At 33.9% G+C, this 21568-nt stretch overlaps 1 protein-coding gene, 1 long non-coding RNA gene and 1 pseudogene across 2 annotated transcripts; 1 reads left to right on the forward strand and 2 right to left on the reverse strand.

The window, feature by feature from the left end:
• Window positions 1-589: 589 nt before the first annotated feature.
• Window positions 590-6286, forward strand: LOC114189221 (uncharacterized; annotated as a pseudogene).
• Window positions 6287-10200: 3914 nt separating this feature from the next.
• On the reverse strand, window positions 10201-15741 carry LOC114182556 (uncharacterized). Its single transcript, XR_003604121.2, has 3 exons — window positions 15413-15741; window positions 15092-15207; window positions 10201-10448 (listed from the first exon to the last, which is right to left on the reverse strand). It is a non-coding gene; the product is annotated as an uncharacterized LOC114182556 (long non-coding RNA).
• Window positions 15742-16918: 1177 nt separating this feature from the next.
• On the reverse strand, window positions 16919-17680 carry LOC114182545 (DUF3339-domain containing protein). Its single transcript, XM_028069439.2, has one exon. The coding sequence runs from the start codon at window positions 17209-17211 to the stop codon at window positions 17005-17007; it is 207 nt and encodes a 68-aa protein (XP_027925240.1). The 5' UTR covers window positions 17212-17680; the 3' UTR covers window positions 16919-17004.
• Window positions 17681-21568: the final 3888 nt, after the last annotated feature.

A 21568-nucleotide genomic window follows, 5' to 3' on the forward strand; every position in this document is an offset into this window, starting at 1 on the left:
GGGCCAAGAGTAGTGTGTCTACTCTAGAAAAGCCTAGAAGCTTCTCAAACTTGCTCTCCAAGGATGAGAGTTAGCTTCCCATGGCAAGACAAGTGTGACTTGCTTAGGTGGCAAGTCACACCTCCCACATGCTCCTTTTTGGCTCCAAAATTCAACTTTCTAGACTCCTTTTTCCCTCCACTTTTTGGAGACCCCTTGGTCTCATTTTAGCCTATAAATAGAAGGCTTAGGAGATGTATTTTTCAGCTTGAAATTGAGTAATGAATTGCTGCCCAAATTTGTGCACAAATCTCTTTTGAGCTCGCTCACCTTAGAGTAAACTCTTCTCTAGTTTACTCTAGTCTTCTTCCTTAGGAGTTGGCCTCACCTCTCTTAAGAATCCTTTCACCTACACCAAACCAAACACCTTAAGCTTCTTTCCTTCATGCTTCCACATCCAACACCATCCATGGAGCCTCCATTCTTCATGCAAGCTTCAATGGAGACAAGAAGAAGCCATCATGAATGGATAAAACAACTGAAGTTTCCATATGGGTACTCATCTAACCTATCACGTTGCATTAATCTAGATGAAGGAAAAATATACGGAATGAAGAGTCACGATTCCCATGTTTTTATGCAAAGACTTATTCCTTTGGCATTTCGTGACATGTTGCCAAGGCCAATATGGAAAGTTTTAACTAAACTGAGTTTGTTCTTCAAAGACATTTGTGCAATTGGAATACGTGTTTCTGTCATGGACAATGTCATACTTTCCATCATTGAAACAATTTGCAAGCTTGAGAAGATTTTTCCACCAGTATTTTTTGACTCAATGGAACATTTGGTAATACATCTCCCATATGAAGTTAAGGTTGGAGGACCTGTGCAATATAGATGGATGTATCCATTTGAGAGATGTATGTTGTACTTGAAAAGGAAGGTTCGAAATAAGGCAAAAGTTGAAGGATCTATTTGTGAAGCATATATTTTGGAAGAAATTTCTAACTTTGCTTCATTATATTTTGATCCAAGCATTCAAACAAGGTACACTAATGTTCCTCGTAATGATGATGGTGGTGAACAAAAACTGGATGATAAATTGTCTATTTTTAAACATCCATGTCGCCCTATTGGCAAAGGTCAACATAGATTCTTAACAGATGAAGAACTTCATATTGCTGAGACATATATCTTGGTGAATTGTAAAGAATCAGAATCTTATCTTCAGTAAGTTTTCTTTTTAATTTATATGTTTATGCATTTTATAATTATATTAGTTATGTTATTAATTATCGTATTGTTAGACAATTCGAGGATTCACTAAAGGAAAGAAATCCTAATATATCTGAGGATGAAATACTCATAGCTCGAGATAGAGATTTTAGTAGATGGTTGAAACAACAAGTAAGTAGTCTTTCCCATACTCTTTATAATGTACAATTTAATATTTATTAATTATAATAATAATATAATTATGTGTTTTCACTTTTCCAATAATTCATAGGTTAGTACAGGTCATGTCCAAGATCAAAAGATTTGAGAGATTAGTTATGGCCCATTGAAGGTTGTGACTTCTTATAATGGTTTGATTGTCAATGGATATAGATTCCATACAAAGGATTATGGACATAATAAGTCCACCATGAATAGTGGGATATGTGTTCGAGGAAACATATATGGTGAAAATGATTTGGACTATTATGGTATTGTTGAGGAGATACTAGAATTATCATATGTTGGATTTGAAAACAAGGTGGTTATTCTACATTGTCACTGGTTTGACCCTGTCAATGGTGTTAAAGTTGATAATGTCTATGGGTTGGTTGATATCAATCATAAATCAAAGCTTCAAACAAATGAGCCATTTGTATTAGCTGGACAAGCTCAACAAGTCTATTATACAAAATATCCTCAAAGTGGGACTAAAAATACTAGTGATTGGTGGGCATCTTGCAAGGTTAGAGCAAAATTGTTTATGGTTGAGACACTGAATAATGAAGAAGATTTTTCAAATGAGCACATTGCTATTGATTATTTTCAAGATGAAGAGTCCACGAGAATGAGTACTATTCTTATTGACAATGAGATCATACAACTATTTGACGCACATGCTCCAATGGAAGAAGTAAATATGGATGATATACAAAGTTCAATTGAAAATGTAAATCATGATGAGGTCAACAATGAACACAATGAGGATGATGGGTTCATGGATGAAGATGAGAAGTTAGATGATTTAGATGATTCAAATATGGATTTAGATGAATCTGATGAAGAATGGTTATGATTGATTCTTTTCCATTTCATTACCTTAATATTCTTCCTAGTAATTTAGATTCTGGAACCTGCTCTATTTCTTTTATATTTTTCAAGCTTTTGGTCAAGTTTTTTATAGCTGCTTCTTCACTGTCTTTTGCGGTGCAGATTAGAGTGGGAAATATCATTGGAAAGCAAGGTTCCTATGCTCTTGGGTTATTGAATTTTACTGTGGTTTCAATTCAACATGTATGCTTTCTAACAGATTCATTTTGCATTCTTATTGTGTTGGTCGTGCTTGCTTCCAGGGCGCATTTACGAGGTACATACTATTACTACTCAATCAATTTATTGCCAAATAGGATCCATTCAATCTTGTTATCCCACACTTTCTTTCGTGATGCAAACCTCATCAGGTTCTTAAAGTCGATCACTCTCATGAAGGAAGAGGAAAAGCCACAATCAAGGTTTGTCCTAAGATTTCCTTTTTTTTTTGTCATACTGACCCTCCCTAAATGCACACTTGTTCCATAATTTTATAAGTGAGCATGCTTATCTTTATTTACTTTTGGACGAACTTTTACATAAGCTAAAATGCATAAGCTAATTTGTAGAAGCTCTTTCTATCTTCTTTTAATTATTATTTTTGACTTGTACATGAGTTAATTTTAGCTTATGGAAAACTTAATTTCATTTTTTTTCTTCTTATTTTTCTCTCTTGGGAGGACATATGGTGAAACTTGTTCAAATAGATCCTTGGAATGGAATAGTGTACTATATTGAAAATGCATTAAATTAGGAAAAGAGTATTGGTGTAGTGAATGCCATCATGTAATTTGTCTTTTGAAGGAATTACTATTATATATATTTCTAAAGTAACTAATTGTAAGTCGTTTGGCCATTGTGTCCAGGAAACCTGCTTTGCTCATTTTCTGCACTCTCTTTAAGATTTTTCTTGACACTCTAAATCAACTCCTTGGTGCACAAAATAGTATGCCTTAATTTTATACTGCACATCCTATTTGGTAGAGGAAATTTTTCATCAATAATTTTGATAGAATGTCTGAGTGAAAATGAAAATTTGACAAATTTGTAGGATAAAATGCCTGAGCGAAACTAAGATATGAAATAGATTATGACAGCAATTGGAACACACTTGAATCAATACATCAATGTAATTAACGACTTCAGAATCAGAAATCTAAACTAAAACAACAAACTGAAACCAGTAAACAAAGATAGACAACAAACTAAAATGAAACTAGTGAGTAGTGTATGTGACTGAAAAATAGACATTGTGAAGATTGATATGCAAAACTGAATTAAGATGCAATAAAATGGTTTGAATCATGAACACAACATGCAATTTATTCAAAAATCATACTAATTGAAAACTAAAACCGAGAATTGATACTAAGAACAAGTACAAAATTAGATTTCTAAAATGGGGAAAACTAATTAAACTAATAAACCTAACTTTCTAAAATGGGGTAAAAACTGAAATATGCAATCAAAACTGAATTAAAGTCATGAACAAGATTCAAATGATGAAACTAAACTTAAACAATGCATAGAACTATAAAATGAATTCAGAAATTGAAATCTAATATGCAGAACTAGTGATAAAATCTGAAAATAAAAGATCAACTATATTAACTACCATAACTATATTACCCACCATGATGAACAAATGAGAACTCTGAATTGAAATGTGAATTATGCAATGGAAACACAAATTAAATCATGAAAACAGATTAGGGACCAAGTTAACCGGTTCAATATTTTACAAGTTGTTCTTCAATGATTGCTTTTATGTGTATGAATGTGTATATAGACTTAAGAAGGCAATTTGGTAATGAACTCATGGTGATTTTATTTAATCATTAAGTTGACAATAAAAATTTATTTTATATATTCAATAAGAAGTAGATAAGTTTTCAGGCTAGGTGGATCAATTCTTTAGCTACAAATAATGTCACAATTATATTTCCATGACAGGAACTAAAATGACTATTCGAGGAAGAGGTAGAGGTCAAGGTACACTCTAAGTCAACTTAGGCCTATTCAATGTCATGTTGGTCCTTCAGAACTAGATCCTATTTTGCAATCACCAGGTATAATTGTTGAAAGCACTCTAAATTTTTGTATGTATTTAACAACATTTATCTTCATGAAAAACAAATGACAATTCATTTTGTTTAGATTAAGAGAAAAAAAAAAGAAGAAAAAAGGCAATAAATTAGCTTTGTCAACAATTTATAGTTTCAATGTTTTTTTAGGTGCTACTTCAATTGATGGTAATCAATCACCACCTACCACCTCAGTGTTTGATGGTGGTCAATCAAATGTCAATTCAACATCTAATGACGTACCTACTCAAGATCCTTCAAGTGTATATTCTCATAATGAAGTTGATAGGAGATTTGTCATATCTGTACAAAAAGTTAGCAGACCGTAAGTACATCCAATCAAATATTCAATTCAATGTTGCTAATTTTTTGTTTGTAAAATGATTATTTGAACATGCAGAAGAAGGTTTGTTCCTGATTCTGTGACTCGAGATATCATATCTGAAGTATTGATGAGAATGCCTAATCCAGCTGAGAAATGGAAAACTTATTCTGCTGATATGAAAGAAATATTATTCAATGATTTTAAGGCAAGTTACTATAATCTTTTATCTTTATATTACATTTACTTATCGTTAATTTTGATAAATTTGTATTGGTGTAGAATAAGTACCGATTTGCATCAGATTATGATCGTAGCATGGCAAGAAAGGTTTGGAATTTAACATGCATGGATCGCTATTCTGACTCTTTAGCTAAGGCAAGAAAAAAGGCAAGAGAAAGAGCAAACTCAGATAATATAGAAGACTTAAAAGGTTTTGGGCCAAGAGGAATAAGGACTGAGATGTGGGACGCTTTAATTGACATATGGATGACACAAGACTGAAAAAAGAAATCTATTGCTGGTAAAAACAATAGGGCTGCCAAGCCAGAGGCTATGGTGCACACTAGAGGGTCAATAAGCTTTGGACAACACTTGAAAAAGATGGTATTCATTTTCTAGTAATATCTATGACTTTATAATAATACTTATATATTTTATACATTTGGTGGATATCATTAATGCATCAATCATATATATATATATATATATATATATATATATATATATATATATATATATATATATATATAAACATACTTATTATAAATTTTGATATACATTTGAATTTTGATAGTATTCATTATCTAGAATTACATATTATTTTACAGGAGGCGGAGCGTAATGGGTCTATTTCTTATGGTGAACTATACAACAAAGTTCATAAAAAAAAAAAAAAGACGGTCAATATGTTTCCAATAAAGCAAAAAATTTCATTGTAAGTATTATTACATGTGTAAGAATTTATTCACTTATTTAATCTTATATTACAAAATGATTGATTTACTATATAGGAATCATATGAAAGTGCTATGGTAGAAAAATATGGAGAAGATGTATCAAAGCATCCTAAAGTTGATTCTGAAGTATGGATCAAAATGGGAGGTGAAAATAAGAAAGGTAGAATTCACGGTATCGGTCGTAGCTTGGAACTTGCCATCATCAATGTGAATGGTTCATCTTCATCAGTTGTAGGTCCTTCCACAAATCCAAATCATGCATCTCCAACTGAAGAAATCACTGCAATAGCTACACAAATGTCTCAAATGCAACAACAGATGCAGACACAGTTAGATTTACAAACTGAATCTCAAAAGCAACTACAGATAGAGTTACAAGCACAAATAGAGGCACATGCACAACAGGTGCAAGCTCAGTTGAAAGCACAAGCAGATATGCATGCACAATTTCAAGCACAATTCCAAGCACAAATACAAGCACAAATGCAAGCACAAGTAGAAATGCAAAAACTTTTACAACAACAAATGCATACACAGATGCAAACACAGATGGAGTTTTTCAAGACACAAATATTTCCTACTTTAAAGATATCATCACCACCGTCTGTCAAGAAACATGGCGAGAACAAAATATGAAGATGATGTTTTGTTTTTAAACTTAATGATGTATGATGACAATTGTAAAGACTACTTTTATTATGCTCATTACTTTTAGTATTTTGAATGTGATTACATTTGACATGTTTCATATAAAATGTTTGGCAAGATTTATTACTTTATTTTATATTTATGTTAAAATGCATTTCATAAGGTACAGGTAAAAAAGCATGGAATATTTTGGAATGATGCAATTTGCTATGATTTTGCTAGGGATTAGCTAGAGATAAATTATTCAATTCGCGAGGGATTAGCTAGGGATTAGCTACAACCTATTTGCTAGGGATTAGCTAGGGATTAGCTACAAGCAGTTTGCTAGGGATTAGCTAAGAATTAGCTACAACTTTTTTGCTAGGGATTGGCTAGGGATTAGCTACAACCTATTTGCTAGGGATTAGCTACAACCTATTTGCTAGGGATTAGATAGGGATTAGCTACAACCGATTTGCTAGGGATTAGCTAAGGATTAGCTACAACTTTTTTGCTAGGGATTAGCTAGATATTAGCTACACCTACTTTGCTAGGGATTAGCTACAACCACTTTGCTAGGGATTAACTAGGGATTAGCTACAACCGATTTGCTAAGGATTAGCTACAATTATTTTGCTAGGGATTAGTTAGGGATTAGCTAAAACTAGTTTGCTAGGGATTAGCTAAGGATTAGCTAGGGATTAGCGACAACGTGGTTCTCTAGCTACTTAGCTACCTATATTTTAGCTACGCCATAATGTCTTCGCTAATTTCTCGCTAATCCTTCGCTAAATCGTTTTGCGAGGGATTAGCGAGGGATTTGCTAGGGATTATTCCCTTGCTAATACGTAACTTTCTTGTAGTGTACTCAAAAAGGGACTTTCATATAGCTATAATTTAATATCTTGGAGAATTTTTGCACAATTTCCTTTTCTACCCTTGTACCATCGATTTTACTTTTATGGTAGTTAACCATGACACCAGTTTGAAACTTATTAAGATAGTTTTTATGACCATGATATTTTTCATGTTAGCTTCACATACAAATAAGGTGTCATCGGCCAACTATAATAGGTTAACCTCAAATTGCCTTATTCTCCACACTAACACCTTTGTACAAATGTTTCTTTGTTGTCTGTCTAACCATCCCTACCAACCCCCTACTACTATTAAGAATAGAAATGGTGTAAGTTGGTATGTTTGTCTCAATTCTCTTGTTGGCTAAATTTCCTGAGTTAGGCATTACAACTCCTAAGTATTTCCCCAAATTGTTGGAATTAGTTCGCAACTTTGATTACATATTATTTTATAGTCTCCCAATTGGTTTTTATAAAGTGAAAATTAAATCCATTTGGGTCAAGGCTCTTTGCACTCCCACATTGATTTATTACTTCGTTTATTTCAATCTCCTTTATAAAAGCAAGCTTAATTTTAATGTTAGTTATTGACTGAATCTCTTTTCAAAAAATTCCTTTACCATGCATTTTACCTATTTGGTTTCTCACACCAATTACCTTATATCTCTACCTCTTTTATCCCATTCTTTATTTTTCTCCATCTTATCCTATAGTGGGTAAATTTAGAATTGGTGTCTCCTTAACTAGCTAGTTGATGACACACCCCCTAGTCATGGTCAAGCACACTCAAGAAGAGTTGGAGTCATATGTGAAAGGTAGGCCCAAGCTCTTATTTTGACCTTGTATAATGGGTCAAGTAGTCTAGGTCTTCTTTTGACCTTGTATTTGGGCCTAGGGTTGTAGTGAAGGGTTTTAGGCCTAGAGAATATGAACCCTAAGGAGACACTTGGATCTAAGGTAAAAACCCTAGCTTGGAGCACAAACCTTCTAGAAGCTTGTGGGTCCTTGGCTAAAGTGATCTCCAAGTTGCTCTCTTTTTTTAGACACATGCTCTTGCTCTATGGCATGCTCTTAATGGAGAGGATTAGTGGCCATGTGTCACGGTCTAAGTGGAGAGGATTGGTGATCATGTGTCATTCTCCTAATGGAAAGGATTTTTTCCCTTGGTGTCCAAGTTTGTAGATTAGGGTTTTGCTTCCCCATTTTGTGAGACACTTTTAGGGTTACCTAACTTTATAAATATTAGTGTATCCCCCATGTAAAAACTAACTATGAATTGAGTAAAGTTATGTTGCCAAATTTGTGTCATACAACTGTTTTAGGTTACCAAAGGCTAGAACACCCCTTCTAGGTTTCCTCTAGCCACCCTTTCTTATGAATTGGCCAACCTCTCTTGAGAACATTCAAATACCACCATCTCATCACCATTACACCATCAAAAGCAAGCCATATCACCCACCTTTCCATAGCTTTCGCACACCACTCATTCTTGGGTTCACCCACCTTACTTGAGTCATATAGCTTAGAGGAAGAGCCTACGATCTCTAGCCTTTAACTTTTGTATTATAATTGAATTTTCTTGATTACAATCATGTGCTCCAATCTCATATCTTCATCTAAATTGCTCTCATAATCTAGCTTATTAATCCCTCCAATCTACCTAATTGATGAGTGTAAATTTGAAGCCTCATTTTGCCAATAATGGAGAAGTTAATTTGATTAAAGGTTAAAACTTTAACAAGAATTATTAAGAAGTTACTTTGGTAGATTATCTTTTTTACAAAAGAGGAAAATAATTGATATGATTAGGCATAGTAATATATTTAACTGAGAAGTTGATTTGGTTAAATGTTTTATGATTTATCTAAAAAGTTCTTGCTTTTAATTGACAAGTTACTTTGGTTAAAACTAAGGCCACCAAAAAATTAAATGAAAAGTTACATTGATTGATTTGAAAATCTAAGACAATAGTCAATTGAACAATAATCTTTAGATAACCAATGATAGATCATATTTAGAAACTAGTAATGGAATCAACCTTTTTCACCATCATTATTTTAAAAACCTTTTATGTATTTGTTATTCACTTTATTACTATTTGATTTGATTTAATTTAATTCGTTTACCATAATTGCATACCCAAACCTCATTGCTATAAAGTAGTATTAGGCATATTCATATTATTAGCATATCATAAACATTTGCATTTTAATTCTTTTAGGTGCATTTTTTTAGATCTTTAGCAATATTATCTTGTGGATATCTTTGTATCTCATTCATATTCATTCATATTGCATTAGGTTAGTTCTTTAGTTTTATCTTTTATTATTTGTATATTCCTAACCATTCTTATAGGTTTCATAAGAATTAACTAGTTAAATTTTAATTTTGTGTTTGATGAGAAATGACTTTGGATTGAATTTACTTTTTGTTGTTTATTGGCTATGAAATATGGAAGTTACTATAGTTAATTTGCGTTAATTTCTTAGCAATGACAACTCACTACTAGAAAAAAGTATTTTAGCCACCGACGAAATCGGTCGCTAAATGGATAAATAGTGGTGAAAATTGTAGTCACAAAACAGTTAGCCACCGATTTCAAAATTGGTCGCTAAACTGCCACCAAAATTTCGGTCGCTAATCGGTCACTGAAAATTTGGTCACCTTCAAGTATTGGAGACCAATTTAGCTACCAAAATTTGTGTCTCTAATTCAGTCACTAAACAAGAAAAATTTTAATTTAATAAAATAATTTTCGGTCACTAATTCAATGGCTAATAAGTATGATTTTTAATTTAATTAAAATAATCATTTGTGGTTAAATCAAATATCTAACACAATGGTTAAACAATGGTCAAATCGGTAACTATTTTAATGACTAAATCGGTGACTAAATCAGTCACAAAATAAAAAACATTAATAACCAATATAATTTGATATTAAATAACTAATTTTATGTACATGATTTTACATATAAATAATATTTTGAATTACCTGTAAATAATTTTCTAACCTTGGCATAAATGCTACAAATTTAATTATGTTAAATAACAATCAACTCCATGATATAATATGCTAAAAATTAGTATAAAATTCATATTATATGATCAATATAAAATCAAAATAGAAATAACTCTTAATAAATATACAAGTTTAACATAACTAGTCTTCATGTGATTTATCATCTTCATTATTAATCAAAAGAGCCTGACATGGTCATCTACTCATGGTCATCTTGTTGGCATATGCATTTAATGTCTTGCTTCATGAATTGCTCCATTTTTCTTCAAATGTCCTCTTCTCGAAAGAACCACAACTACAAATAAAAACATTTATAAATAGTACCAAAATGCAAAAGGATAGGCTTGCAACCATTATATAGTTCTCACAAATAAGAAAGTTAATACGAAAGTTGAAGCATATTATTCATGGAACACTGTTACTATTATTCATCAATTAAAATTGGTGACCTAACATATAAAAATGGCTAATTAACAGACCATTGTCCTATTTTTTTATCAAAGTGTCGCAACAAGATTAATTTAATAAATTCAATTTTCCACCAGTGGTTCAACCCATTAAATTTACCTATTAAAGGGAAAACTTATGAACTGAAACTAAATAAAAGGACAAGGATAAAAAAGAAGGTAAGCAAAACTGAAAGAGAAAAGTTTTCATTTGAGTTTAAATTGAATATGAGCATAGATTGGCAAAGTTTTCACTAAAAATAAGAGCATATTCTACTTCCATGGAATAATTGCACACTAGCTGATGCCTAGATCGGTGTTAGCAATCAGACCACAGCCCATTTGACTAGCGTAAGGCTCAAAAGGATTACCACCATACCAGCCTATCTGAAAGATTACATCCCATAAAACTCACTACGTCAGCTTGTTTCTAGAAGTGTAAGTCACACTATTTCTTTGCATAGAATAATTTAGTTATTATTTCTGTTTCGTAGATTCCTTTTCCTACAAATGAGGAGGACCCTCTAATTGTAACCAATTTTGGTTTTGCATGGCTATACATAGCCTTGGAAAGGAATGAAAAAGCAGGCTAAAAATCAAAATATCTATTTCTCTCTCCTATCTATTCTTAGGGGCTCCCTTAGCCATCAATTAAGGAAGAAAATACTTAACAATTTGGTGCTTTCATTAAGTACCTTTCCTCCATGGCCAACCGCCCTACCAATGCCGAACGTTTGGATTATTTGACCGTCAAAGTTAATTCTATCCTGGAACAACTTTCCCTTTTGATGGTTTGCCCACCCTCCCCAACACCATACGTTTCACCTTCAATCCACACCTCCCCCGAGAGTTTTCGTCACCCACACATGAAACTTGAAGTTCCCCGATTTGATGGGATTGACGCCCTTAGTTGGATCTTCAAAATTTCCTAATTTTTTTATTACCACAATACACCAGAATAGGAACGCCTTCAGGTAGCCTCCTTTTATATGGACGGACCAGCTCTTAGTTGGTACTAGTGGATGTATCAGAATAATCAGATCAATACTTGGTTCGGGTTCCTCCCTGCCTTGGAAACCCATTGGCAGTATTGGCTCATCCACCATACAGCCAAGGGCAGATTGGCAACAAACTTGTTTCCATTCTCGTTGACGGTGGTTGCAAGTCCATGATCCAAACAAGTATGAGTATGTTTTCTTCACCGGTCCTGCTAGTTCGCAAGAAAGATGGGTCTTGGCGTTGTTGTGTAGATTACAGGGCCCTTAATGTCGTCACTATCCGTGACTATTTCTCGATGCCTACCATTGATGAGTTGTTGGACAAGCTCGGTGGTGCAACCTGGTTTTCCAAGCTCGATCGTTGACAAGGCTTCCACCAAATATTGATGCACCTTGATGATATCGCTAAGACTGCCTTTCGTACTCACCATGGACATTATGAGTACCGAGTGATGTCGTTTGGTCTCTGTAACGCTTTCTCAACGTTCCAGACTACCATGAATATCCTCCTCGGCCCTTTTCTCCGTCGTTTTGTTGTTGTATTCTTCGATGACATCCTTGTTTATAGTTCCTCTCTTCCACAACATGTTTACCATTTGGAACAGGTATTTCAATGTTTGTTGGACAGTCAGTTTTATCTCAAACTTTCTAAATGCTTATTCGCACAAAGGCAACTGGAATATCTAGGCCATATCATTTCCGCTGCTAGGGTTCAACCTGACCCTTCCAAGATTCAAGCAGTGCTGACTTGGCCTCCTCCTGCCAACATCAAGGCTCTTTGTAGCTTTCTCGGTTTTATTGGGTTTTATCGAAAATTTGTCAAAGGATATGCCACTATTGTCTCCCCCCTTACGGCTCTCCTCAAAGAGGATGCCTTTACCTAGACTTCGGAAGCCTAACATGCTTTTACCATTCTGAAGCAAGCTATGACCCAGGCCCTCGTACTCGCTTTGCCAGATTTCTCTATACCTTTCACTACTAACGCAGACGCATCTAGAACAGCTATAGGTGTCGTTCTAATGCAACGCAATCAGCCAGTGGCATATTTTAGTAAACCATTCAGCCACAAACTTCTACATTCATCTACTTATGTAAGGGAACTACATGCCATTACTTCGGTCGTCAAGAAATTGCGCCAATACCTTTTGGGATACCCATTTGTTATGAATACCAATCATAAGAGCCTCAAAGAGATTTTGTCACAGGTTATCCAGACTCCGAAACAGTAACATTACCTCTCTAAGCTACTGGGGTATGAGTACACGATCCATTACAAGCCGAGCTCTCATAATGTTGTTGCGGATGGCCTCTCTCGAAGCCCGACTGTTTCCTCTGGTGTATGTTATGTCCTTTCCATGCCTAATTTCATTTTTATGGATCAGTTGAGACAATCGGTGGCAGCTAGTTTTGCTTACAATACATTACTTTTACATATTCAAACTGACGTTGCTGCTCTTCCTGACTATACGTTGCATAATGGATTGATTTTATACAAAAATCATTTTTTGTTGGATTTCGGTAATGCCTTCCGCCTCAAGCATATTGATGAATACCACAGTACTCCAATTGGTGGCCACATGGGCATAACCAAAATTGTTACTCGATTGTTGGCCAATTTTTATTGGGATGGACTCCGTAATGATGTTAAAATTTTCATCCGACATTGTTCTATCTGTCAACAAGTGAAGTCTGATACACAAAAACATGGTCTTTTGCAACCTTTGCCTGTACCTACGGCTATATGGGAAGATTTGTCCCTTGATTTTATCATTGGCTTACCATCTTCTCAAGGCTTCACCGTTATTCTTGTCATTGTAGACTGATTCTCTATGGGAGTTCATTTAGGACCATTACCAACACAATATTCTGCTTCTAAGGTGGCCCAACTTTTTCTTGATATTATCTGTAAATATCATGGCATACCATGTAGTCTCGTATCTGACTACGACCCTATCTTCATTAGTAAGTTTTGGGGAATTGTTTCGCTTGAGTGGTACTAGACTTTGCATGAGTACATCTTATCACCCAGAAACGGATGGCCAGACGGAGGTCTTTAACAGAGTTTTGGAGCAATACCTCCGTTCTTTTGTCCATTCCAATCCCCACCAGTGGTCCAAGTACTTAGCTTTGGCTGAATGGTCTTATAACACTTCTACTCACTCTTCCACTAGGTATTCACCCTTTCATATCATTTACGGCAAACCAGCTCCATTTATCTCTCATTACTTACTGGGTTCATCCTCTATGGAAGTTGTCGATACATTATTGACATCACGCCAAACATGATTAGCACAATTGCAGCGAAAACGCCTTAAAGCTCGGGCTACTATGAAGCATTATGTTGACACCAAGCGTCGTGATATATCTTATGATGTGGGTGACTTGGTTTATGTCCGTCTCAGGCCATACCGGCAACGGTCTCTCTCTAGTTCCACTTATCACAAACTTTCCAAGAGGTTTTATGGACCTTACAAAATACTTGCCCGAATTGGTACAGTTGCTTATCAATTGGATTTACCACCTGAGTCCATAATCCACCCTGTCTTTCATTGTTCATTGCTGAAACATCATCATGGCCCTACCCTGGACCCCACTCTAATTCCTTCGGAGGCTTTCAACCACCAGCCAATAATTCGCCCCCTAGCAATTTTGGCTACTCGCATGGATAAGTCAACAGATCCCCCAACCAAAATGGTCCTTGTTCAATGGTTCAGACTATCACCAGACAATACTAGTTGGGAAGAATGGGCACAGCTCAAATTCGATTATCACCTTGAGGACAAGGTGATTTTTCCAGAGGCGGACATTGTTAGCAATCAAACCACAGTCCATTTGACTAGCGTAAGGTCTAAAAGGATTACCACCACACCAACCATCTGAAGGATTACATCCCATAAAACTCACTATGTTAGTTTTTTTCTAGAAGTGCTAAGTCACACTATTTCTTTGCATAGAATAATTTAGTTATTATTTCTGTTTCGTAAATTCCTTTTCCTACAAATGAGGAGGACCCTCTGATTGTAACCAATTTTGGTTTTGCATGGCTATACATAGCCTTAGGAAGGAATGAAAAAGTAGGCTGAAAATAAAAATATATGTTTCTCTCTCCTATCTATTCTTAGGGGCTCCCTTAGCCATCAATTAAGGAAGAAAATATTTAACACTCGTTGAAGCTCTTGATCTAGTTAGGTAAGCTTTAAATGACTACTTTCCAACGGTTGAATATAAGCCTGAACACTAACTATAATATTTCGTTATCAAGTGTTGCATTTTAATGGCCAAGTGGGGGATGCAAACACATTTATTTCTAAAATCCATCAAAGAGATAAAAAAAAATATAAACAATACAAGTATCAGAGTATACAATGACGATATGGGGCTAAAGTACAGATCCAAGAAATAGTTACCGGAACAAAGGAATGAAGTTCACAAATAATTGCATGGAAAGTGAGACCTCTTTTACGTGTGAGCAGCATAACATTACAAACTCTTACCTCTTTGAGAAACGATTGGAGCTTGAACCTTGGGTTTTCAAATCCCATTCATAGCACCCCCAAACCCATTTCTCCTCTCCAGTGTCATAGTAAATCCCTTTCTCCTCCACTTCCGCCTTTAAACCAAACACAAAAATTATGGTTTTAATTTCGTTCAAGACCACAGAACAAAGCAGATCCAATTTACATTTGTTCAACACAACAATCCGTGGTCGATGTTTAAATTTAAATACATAACAAGCCATAACCAAGTAGATGTCAATGATGAAAAACAATAAATAATCGATAGTGATAGAGTGAGAGATATGAGCAATAACTTACCAAACATAAGCCCAACGATGGTAAAAGGGTGGAACTAGTGAGAAAGGGGAAGATAAAGTGTGACAATGATTAAAGTGAGGAGGAATCCGGCAGTGAAAAAGAAGACAAAGACGAAGACGACAATGTGGTGTGATAAGGAGGAAGATGACAGTGTAGTGTGGTGTGGTATGGTGAGGAAGAAGTTGGTCGTGAGAAAGAAGACGGGAGGTTAAAACTTTCAGAATTACTTTTTTTGTTTTCATTCTATACCATGTGAAGAGGTGTGAAGAGGGAGGGAAGTATTTTTTATTCAAAATTATTTTAGTCTTAGGGAGGGAATTAGAAAATTTTGGGGGATTGATGTTTTCAACTTTATTTCTTAAGCAATATTTTTAATTTTAAAGAAAGTAGAGAATAAATTTTTTTTTAAAACAATTAGATTAGAACATTATAAATTTAGTAGAAATAAATAATTATTTATAAAAAATTTGAAGTAATGTAATAATATAATTATTTTTAAATATTTGAAATATATTAAAATATATAATAATATTAGATGTTAAATTGTACATGAATAATTTGATAATATTTTATTTGAAATACAGAGATAAATATGAATAGTTTTGATTTGGAATATACATCTAAATAAACATATATTTTTTATTATTATTAATTACTAAAAATATAGATTCTAATTATATTATCAAATTTTCGATAACTGATATAATATTTATTTCTAATTAGAAATCAAATAAATAGTTTCTAATTTTATTCTTTTTACTTATCAAAATTTAGTTATGAGAATAAATTAATAGTTGTTAAGAATTAAATACTGCCAAAATTATTTACAAAAAAATATATTTTGTATGATGTTAATTACTATAAATATAATTTTAAATTTTTAGAACTATATTTAAATTCGGAGACAAAGAACCTTGAAATTTTAAATTTGGGACTTTATGAATTTTTCAACCAAAAAATTAGAAAATAGAAACTAATGAAGGCCACAAAATTTGGAGTATTTTTTAAATCCCAAAAACCTCTCCCTCTCATGACTTTAATTCAAAATTCCTGCAACCTCAACGTTTTGTCGAGAATTTGCAATTTTCCAGCTATCAACCAAAACTCTAAATATTAAATTAAAAAAAATAAAAAAAAAACAAAAAAAAAAAAAACTAGGAACTGGAAGAAGCAAGCAAGTGCCATTTCTTTCGTTTAGCCTACCAGTCAAACTCTTTACTTCATTCTTCACACCTTAAATAATTTCATTCATCTAAATCCAACACATAATAAATTAAGAATCGTTGATGAGAGGGATACAAAGAGAGAAGGAAGGAAAAGAAATGTATCATATGAAAGTAACATAACAACCACTTTCCAGTTGCTATACGAACATCATGTGAGATGCTCTACGAACATAAATAACTAGTATTGGATAATTACACAACACTTCCAATAATACACAAATAGCAGATTACTCATGAAAAGTCTCAGTAACCAAAGAAGAAGACAAATCAAGTGGAAATATGTCAAAAGGGGCACATACACATATATAATGGTTTATATAAGAAGAGTGTACAACTAGTTCAAAAGAGAAAGCAGCTTGGTGGTGCTTAAATATACAGATGAACACTAAGAACAACGAAGAACAACATGAGAAGCAAACCATAAATTACAGTGTGCACAAACATGGATGCAACAGTGGTCTTCATGTTCATGAACTCAAAGGGTGCATTCTTCCCCGGCAACTGAAAGATCATTCCTGGGGACAAGAGCCAAAATAGTGCTGCAGCTATGAGAGGAGGAGCCCAATCGTTCATTGTACACTTCAAAGAATCACTGCCAAAGCTTGAAAGAACTAAGAGCAAGTAGAAGAATAGATGCTAGAGAAAGATCAAAAGCACTAAACTAATGTTGTGTTCTATATCCTCAAAGGGGAATTGGAATTGGAATCCTATAAAGTTTGGCATAAAAATAATGAATCATTCGTTCACTTTAACATGTGAATTCTGGCCTCCTTTTTATCCGGGCCTCTTTGTGGCTTTTTCTGGATAAGAAAGGCATCGTTTTCTTTGGTGGTCATTGGTCAACAATCCCACGAGGCTTTTTCTAGGGAATGGTTACTGTAGAATAGAGAAATAGATAATAAAATTGGGGCTTCATAATTGTGTTGAATTGAAGTAAACAGAGGTAGTAAGTGATGATGATGATGATAATAAAACATATCATTGTGTATTTAGTGCCCAATGACAAGCCTGGTTTCTTTATTGTCCCCTCTTTGTGCAAGGATTCATGGGAGTTGGACAAAACAAAATTAAAAGAAACATGAAAGAAAAAGAAGCTACAAAAGCAGAATACCAATCAGCCAACCACACATAAAAAACACATACATGCGCTAAATGGAGATTTTTAGTTTTTTTTTTTTTCTAAAAGAACTTTAAACTTCCATTTCCCTTTCTTGTGTTCTTTTTATTCTTTAGCTTTCCTTGTGTTGTAGTCGGTCGGAGTGCTCATAGATAAAGATAAACACTAATAAAGAGAGGCTTTACTAAATATTAAAAAATAAGTTTAATTTTAATGCATTAGATAGAAATTATTTTGAATATTGTATATTGTCACTATAAGAAAATTTTGTCTAAGAAAACTTTTTTTCAGTAACCAATTTTAACAATAAAAAAGAATTAGTCACTATACTCACTAATTATTTTTTGTTATTAAAATTGGTCGCTAATAAAAAATTTATTTTGTAGTGTATCATTTATATTTGTTTATAATTTACAAATAGTACATTTATCAATATTTGATATGATTGGATTTTAAATATATTTTAATTATTATATGGATTTGGCGTTTATTTTAATTATTAATGAAAGTGGCATAATTGTCTCTACACTTCACAAGATGGTCATAAAGTTCTTAGGAGAGAACAAGACTATTATCGTTGTAAAAACTTAACTACAAGTAGCAAATGATTGTTATGCTCAAAGTTTGAAGATAATCTCTATTATTTAAAGGGTTAAATATATTTGTGTCCCTTAACTTTCAGTGAATATTGAAATTAGTCCATCTTTAAAGCTTTGGTCCAATTTAGTCCCCCAACTTTAGAAATGTGTAGATTTAGTAATTTTAACCAAATTTTGTTAAGTTTATTTGACGATTTAAACTTGACATTTTAAACGTCAAATAAAGCGCTGGACTCGATAATACACCTTTCAAAAATCAACCAAAGTCATACCCGATTCATTCATTTTGGCACCACTCTTATTGTCAATCCACTTGCATTTGAACACTAGAATAGTAAACATAGTGTAACCAACCTCTCATATCTCTTTTATTGTACCTCAGTACGTCATTGATCGAAATACAAGATTTTAATCTTTAGATGTGAAAAATTGTAGTGACTCAACTTCTAGATTGACTCCAATATTTAGTATTGTGCTTTTATCATCCAAAGACTTCGTATAGAATATGCAATTATTAATTTCATAATCTATACAACGTACAACGTCAAACCTCAATCCATTTTCTAGTCACATCAAAGTCTCAAAAGATTGTGAATCTTTAAAAATCTCATATTTAAACCAATGCATGGAAGTTTTGTTATGCTCCATCAATTGTCATTTCTCTAATTGTATTGGATTGTTCTCCTTCACAATGGCTTTGTGATAGCCTCCTCCTCCTCAAGCTAGGTTGGGCCAAAGCTTGAAATGGTGACTATGGTAGATGGTGGATTCGCGGAAGCTTGGTGTTGAGAGAAAATAGCTCTCGGTTTGGGTGATTTAATGGTGGGATGAAGGTGGTTTGTGGAGCTCTAAGAGAGGTTAGGCCAACTCTAGAGAAAGGGGTGCTAGAGGGACCTCTTGGGATACTCTAGCAAGTGACTGAGAGAAGAAGTATGGCTCAAAAATAATTTTGGCAACATAACATTATCATTCTCAAAGTGCCAAATACATGGGGGGACACCTCTATTTATAGAGTAAGGTGTCTCCAAAATGGTCCAAACCCTAAAATGCTAACATGTACCAAAATCTTAAAAATGCTATCTTGGTGAAGGAGAGTTTGACATGTGGCAATCTTCACTCTCAAAAAACAAACCACTCATGTGTTATCATGTGGAAAGCTACTTTTTGAAAAGCTTCTCCAATAAGACAATGACACATTGCTTCTACCTTTGTAAGAGAACTCTCCATTAAAGAGCTTGCCATGTGGCACGTGTGGGATTCTCTTCCTAAGCTAGCTTGATTAACATAATTAAACATCAAATAGTTGCTTAAGCTAGGAGCATATGCTCTCTACATAAGCAAAATTGTTTTTAAAACCCTACACCACATGGCCCTTAATACAAGGCCTTCAAATAAAAACCTACACTACATGACCCTTAATACAAGGTCTAAAAATGCTCCATGATGGCCCAAGTGAAAAGGAGTTTAGCTTCACCATGACTAGATGTTGTTAACTCTTCTTGAATTTGCTTAGCCATGCTTCTTGTGATTGGACCCTTAGCTAAGGGTGTGCTATCACTTTGTGTGCAGATAAGTTAGGGATCATCTAATTTGTGTTGTTGAATATGTATAGATGTGCTTGCAATAGTTCTTCACGATCTTTGGTTACCACATTCACACCTTGGATGCTCTTACTTATAGAACACCTATTCAACCATGATTTGCAAGGAACTCCTATCGAATTTGCTTTAGTCATGTAATCTGAACAAAACTCAATACTTTCTTCAACAATATACATTTCAATTATTGAAGCTTCTGGACGATATTGATTTTCACTTACTCTTTCAAAATCTTCATATAACGTTTAATAGAATACACCTATCTTAGGTATACTGGTCCACAAATCTTGATTTCTCTTACCAAGTGAACAAGTAAATGTACCATGATGTCAAAAAAGGATGGAGGGAAAAACGTCTCCAATTGACACAAGATGATAACAATCTCGCCTTGAAGTTCATCTAACTTTACAGGATCAATGGCTTTGTTACAAATTGAAGAGAAAAATGAACACAAACGAGTTATAGTTTGTCTAATATGTTTAGGTAAAATTTCACGAATAGACATTGGTAACAATTATTACATTAAGATGTAACAATCGTGGGACTTCAGACCTACAAGCTTCAGGTACTGTATTGAAACTAAACATTTAATATTTGAAGAGTATCCTTGAGGTACATTGACACTCTTTAGACAAAGGTAAAAACTTATCTTCTCTTGTTTGGAATAGTGTAACATATGGGGGCAAATAAGTATGTTTACCAACCTTCCTTAGTGTCAAGTCTTCTCGGATCTTCATTTCAACCAAATCCAAACGAGCACTTACTTCATCTTTCGTCTTTTCCTAAATGTTAAGTAATGTATAAATTAAGCTATCATACACATTCTTCTTTACATGAATTACATCTATGCAATGTCTAACCTCTAACTTCGACCAATATGGAAGATCAAAGAATGTTGATGTTTTCTTTCAAAGGCTTGTTACAAATGACTTCTTGGATGTTTTCCCAAATACATGATGTATTTTATTAACTTTTTCGCGAATTTAAACGTCAGTCAATGGAATTTTTGCATTAACATTTTCTTGATGTCCATTGAATGTTTTCTTTTAACCTTCGATAAGGATGATTAGATTGTAAAAACCTCTGATGGCGCAAATATATTGCCTTCCTTTCGTTTTTCAATTTATGAGATATAATGTTTTCTTCACATATAGTGGGGCAACTCATGATCATCATTTTCTATTGCATTGAATCAGCTGGATTCCGAACAATCTGTCACATCTTCTCTCATCTGCATGTCATTTAAGGTTTTTAGTGTCTTTTGGATTCACAAACAAACGCTTAAGTCTGGGCATGGTTGGAAGGTACCAAACAACTTCCAAAGTTGGGTCGTCCTTTTCTTCATGTAGGTTTTCTATTCGTATGGTGATAATGCACACTTCGGACATTTTTTCAAACCTTGAAATTATTTCCTGTATATTATGCAATCGTTAGGACATGGTTGGCATCATAATTACAAGTGGGTAGTGTATTTCCATCTGGAAGCATTTCATTCAACAACACCAATAATTTTTTGAAACTCTTATTTATCCACTCATTGGTAAGATTCAAATTCATAACCCTTAACACCACTAACAACCATGTGAACTTAGTTGAATTAACATACAACGAAGTCT

This window comes from Vigna unguiculata, chromosome 1, assembly GCF_037176805.1.
Source record: "Vigna unguiculata cultivar grain cowpea cultivar isolate G323 ecotype 2 chromosome 1, ASM3717680v1, whole genome shotgun sequence".
In the NCBI taxonomy this organism is placed as follows: domain Eukaryota; kingdom Viridiplantae; phylum Streptophyta; class Magnoliopsida; order Fabales; family Fabaceae; genus Vigna; species Vigna unguiculata.

Excerpts from the sequence above, each read along its gene's own strand:
- LOC114182545 (XM_028069439.2), bottom strand. The coding sequence starts at position 17,211 with ATGAACGATTGGGCTCCTCCTCTCATAGCTGCAGCACTATTTTGGCTC.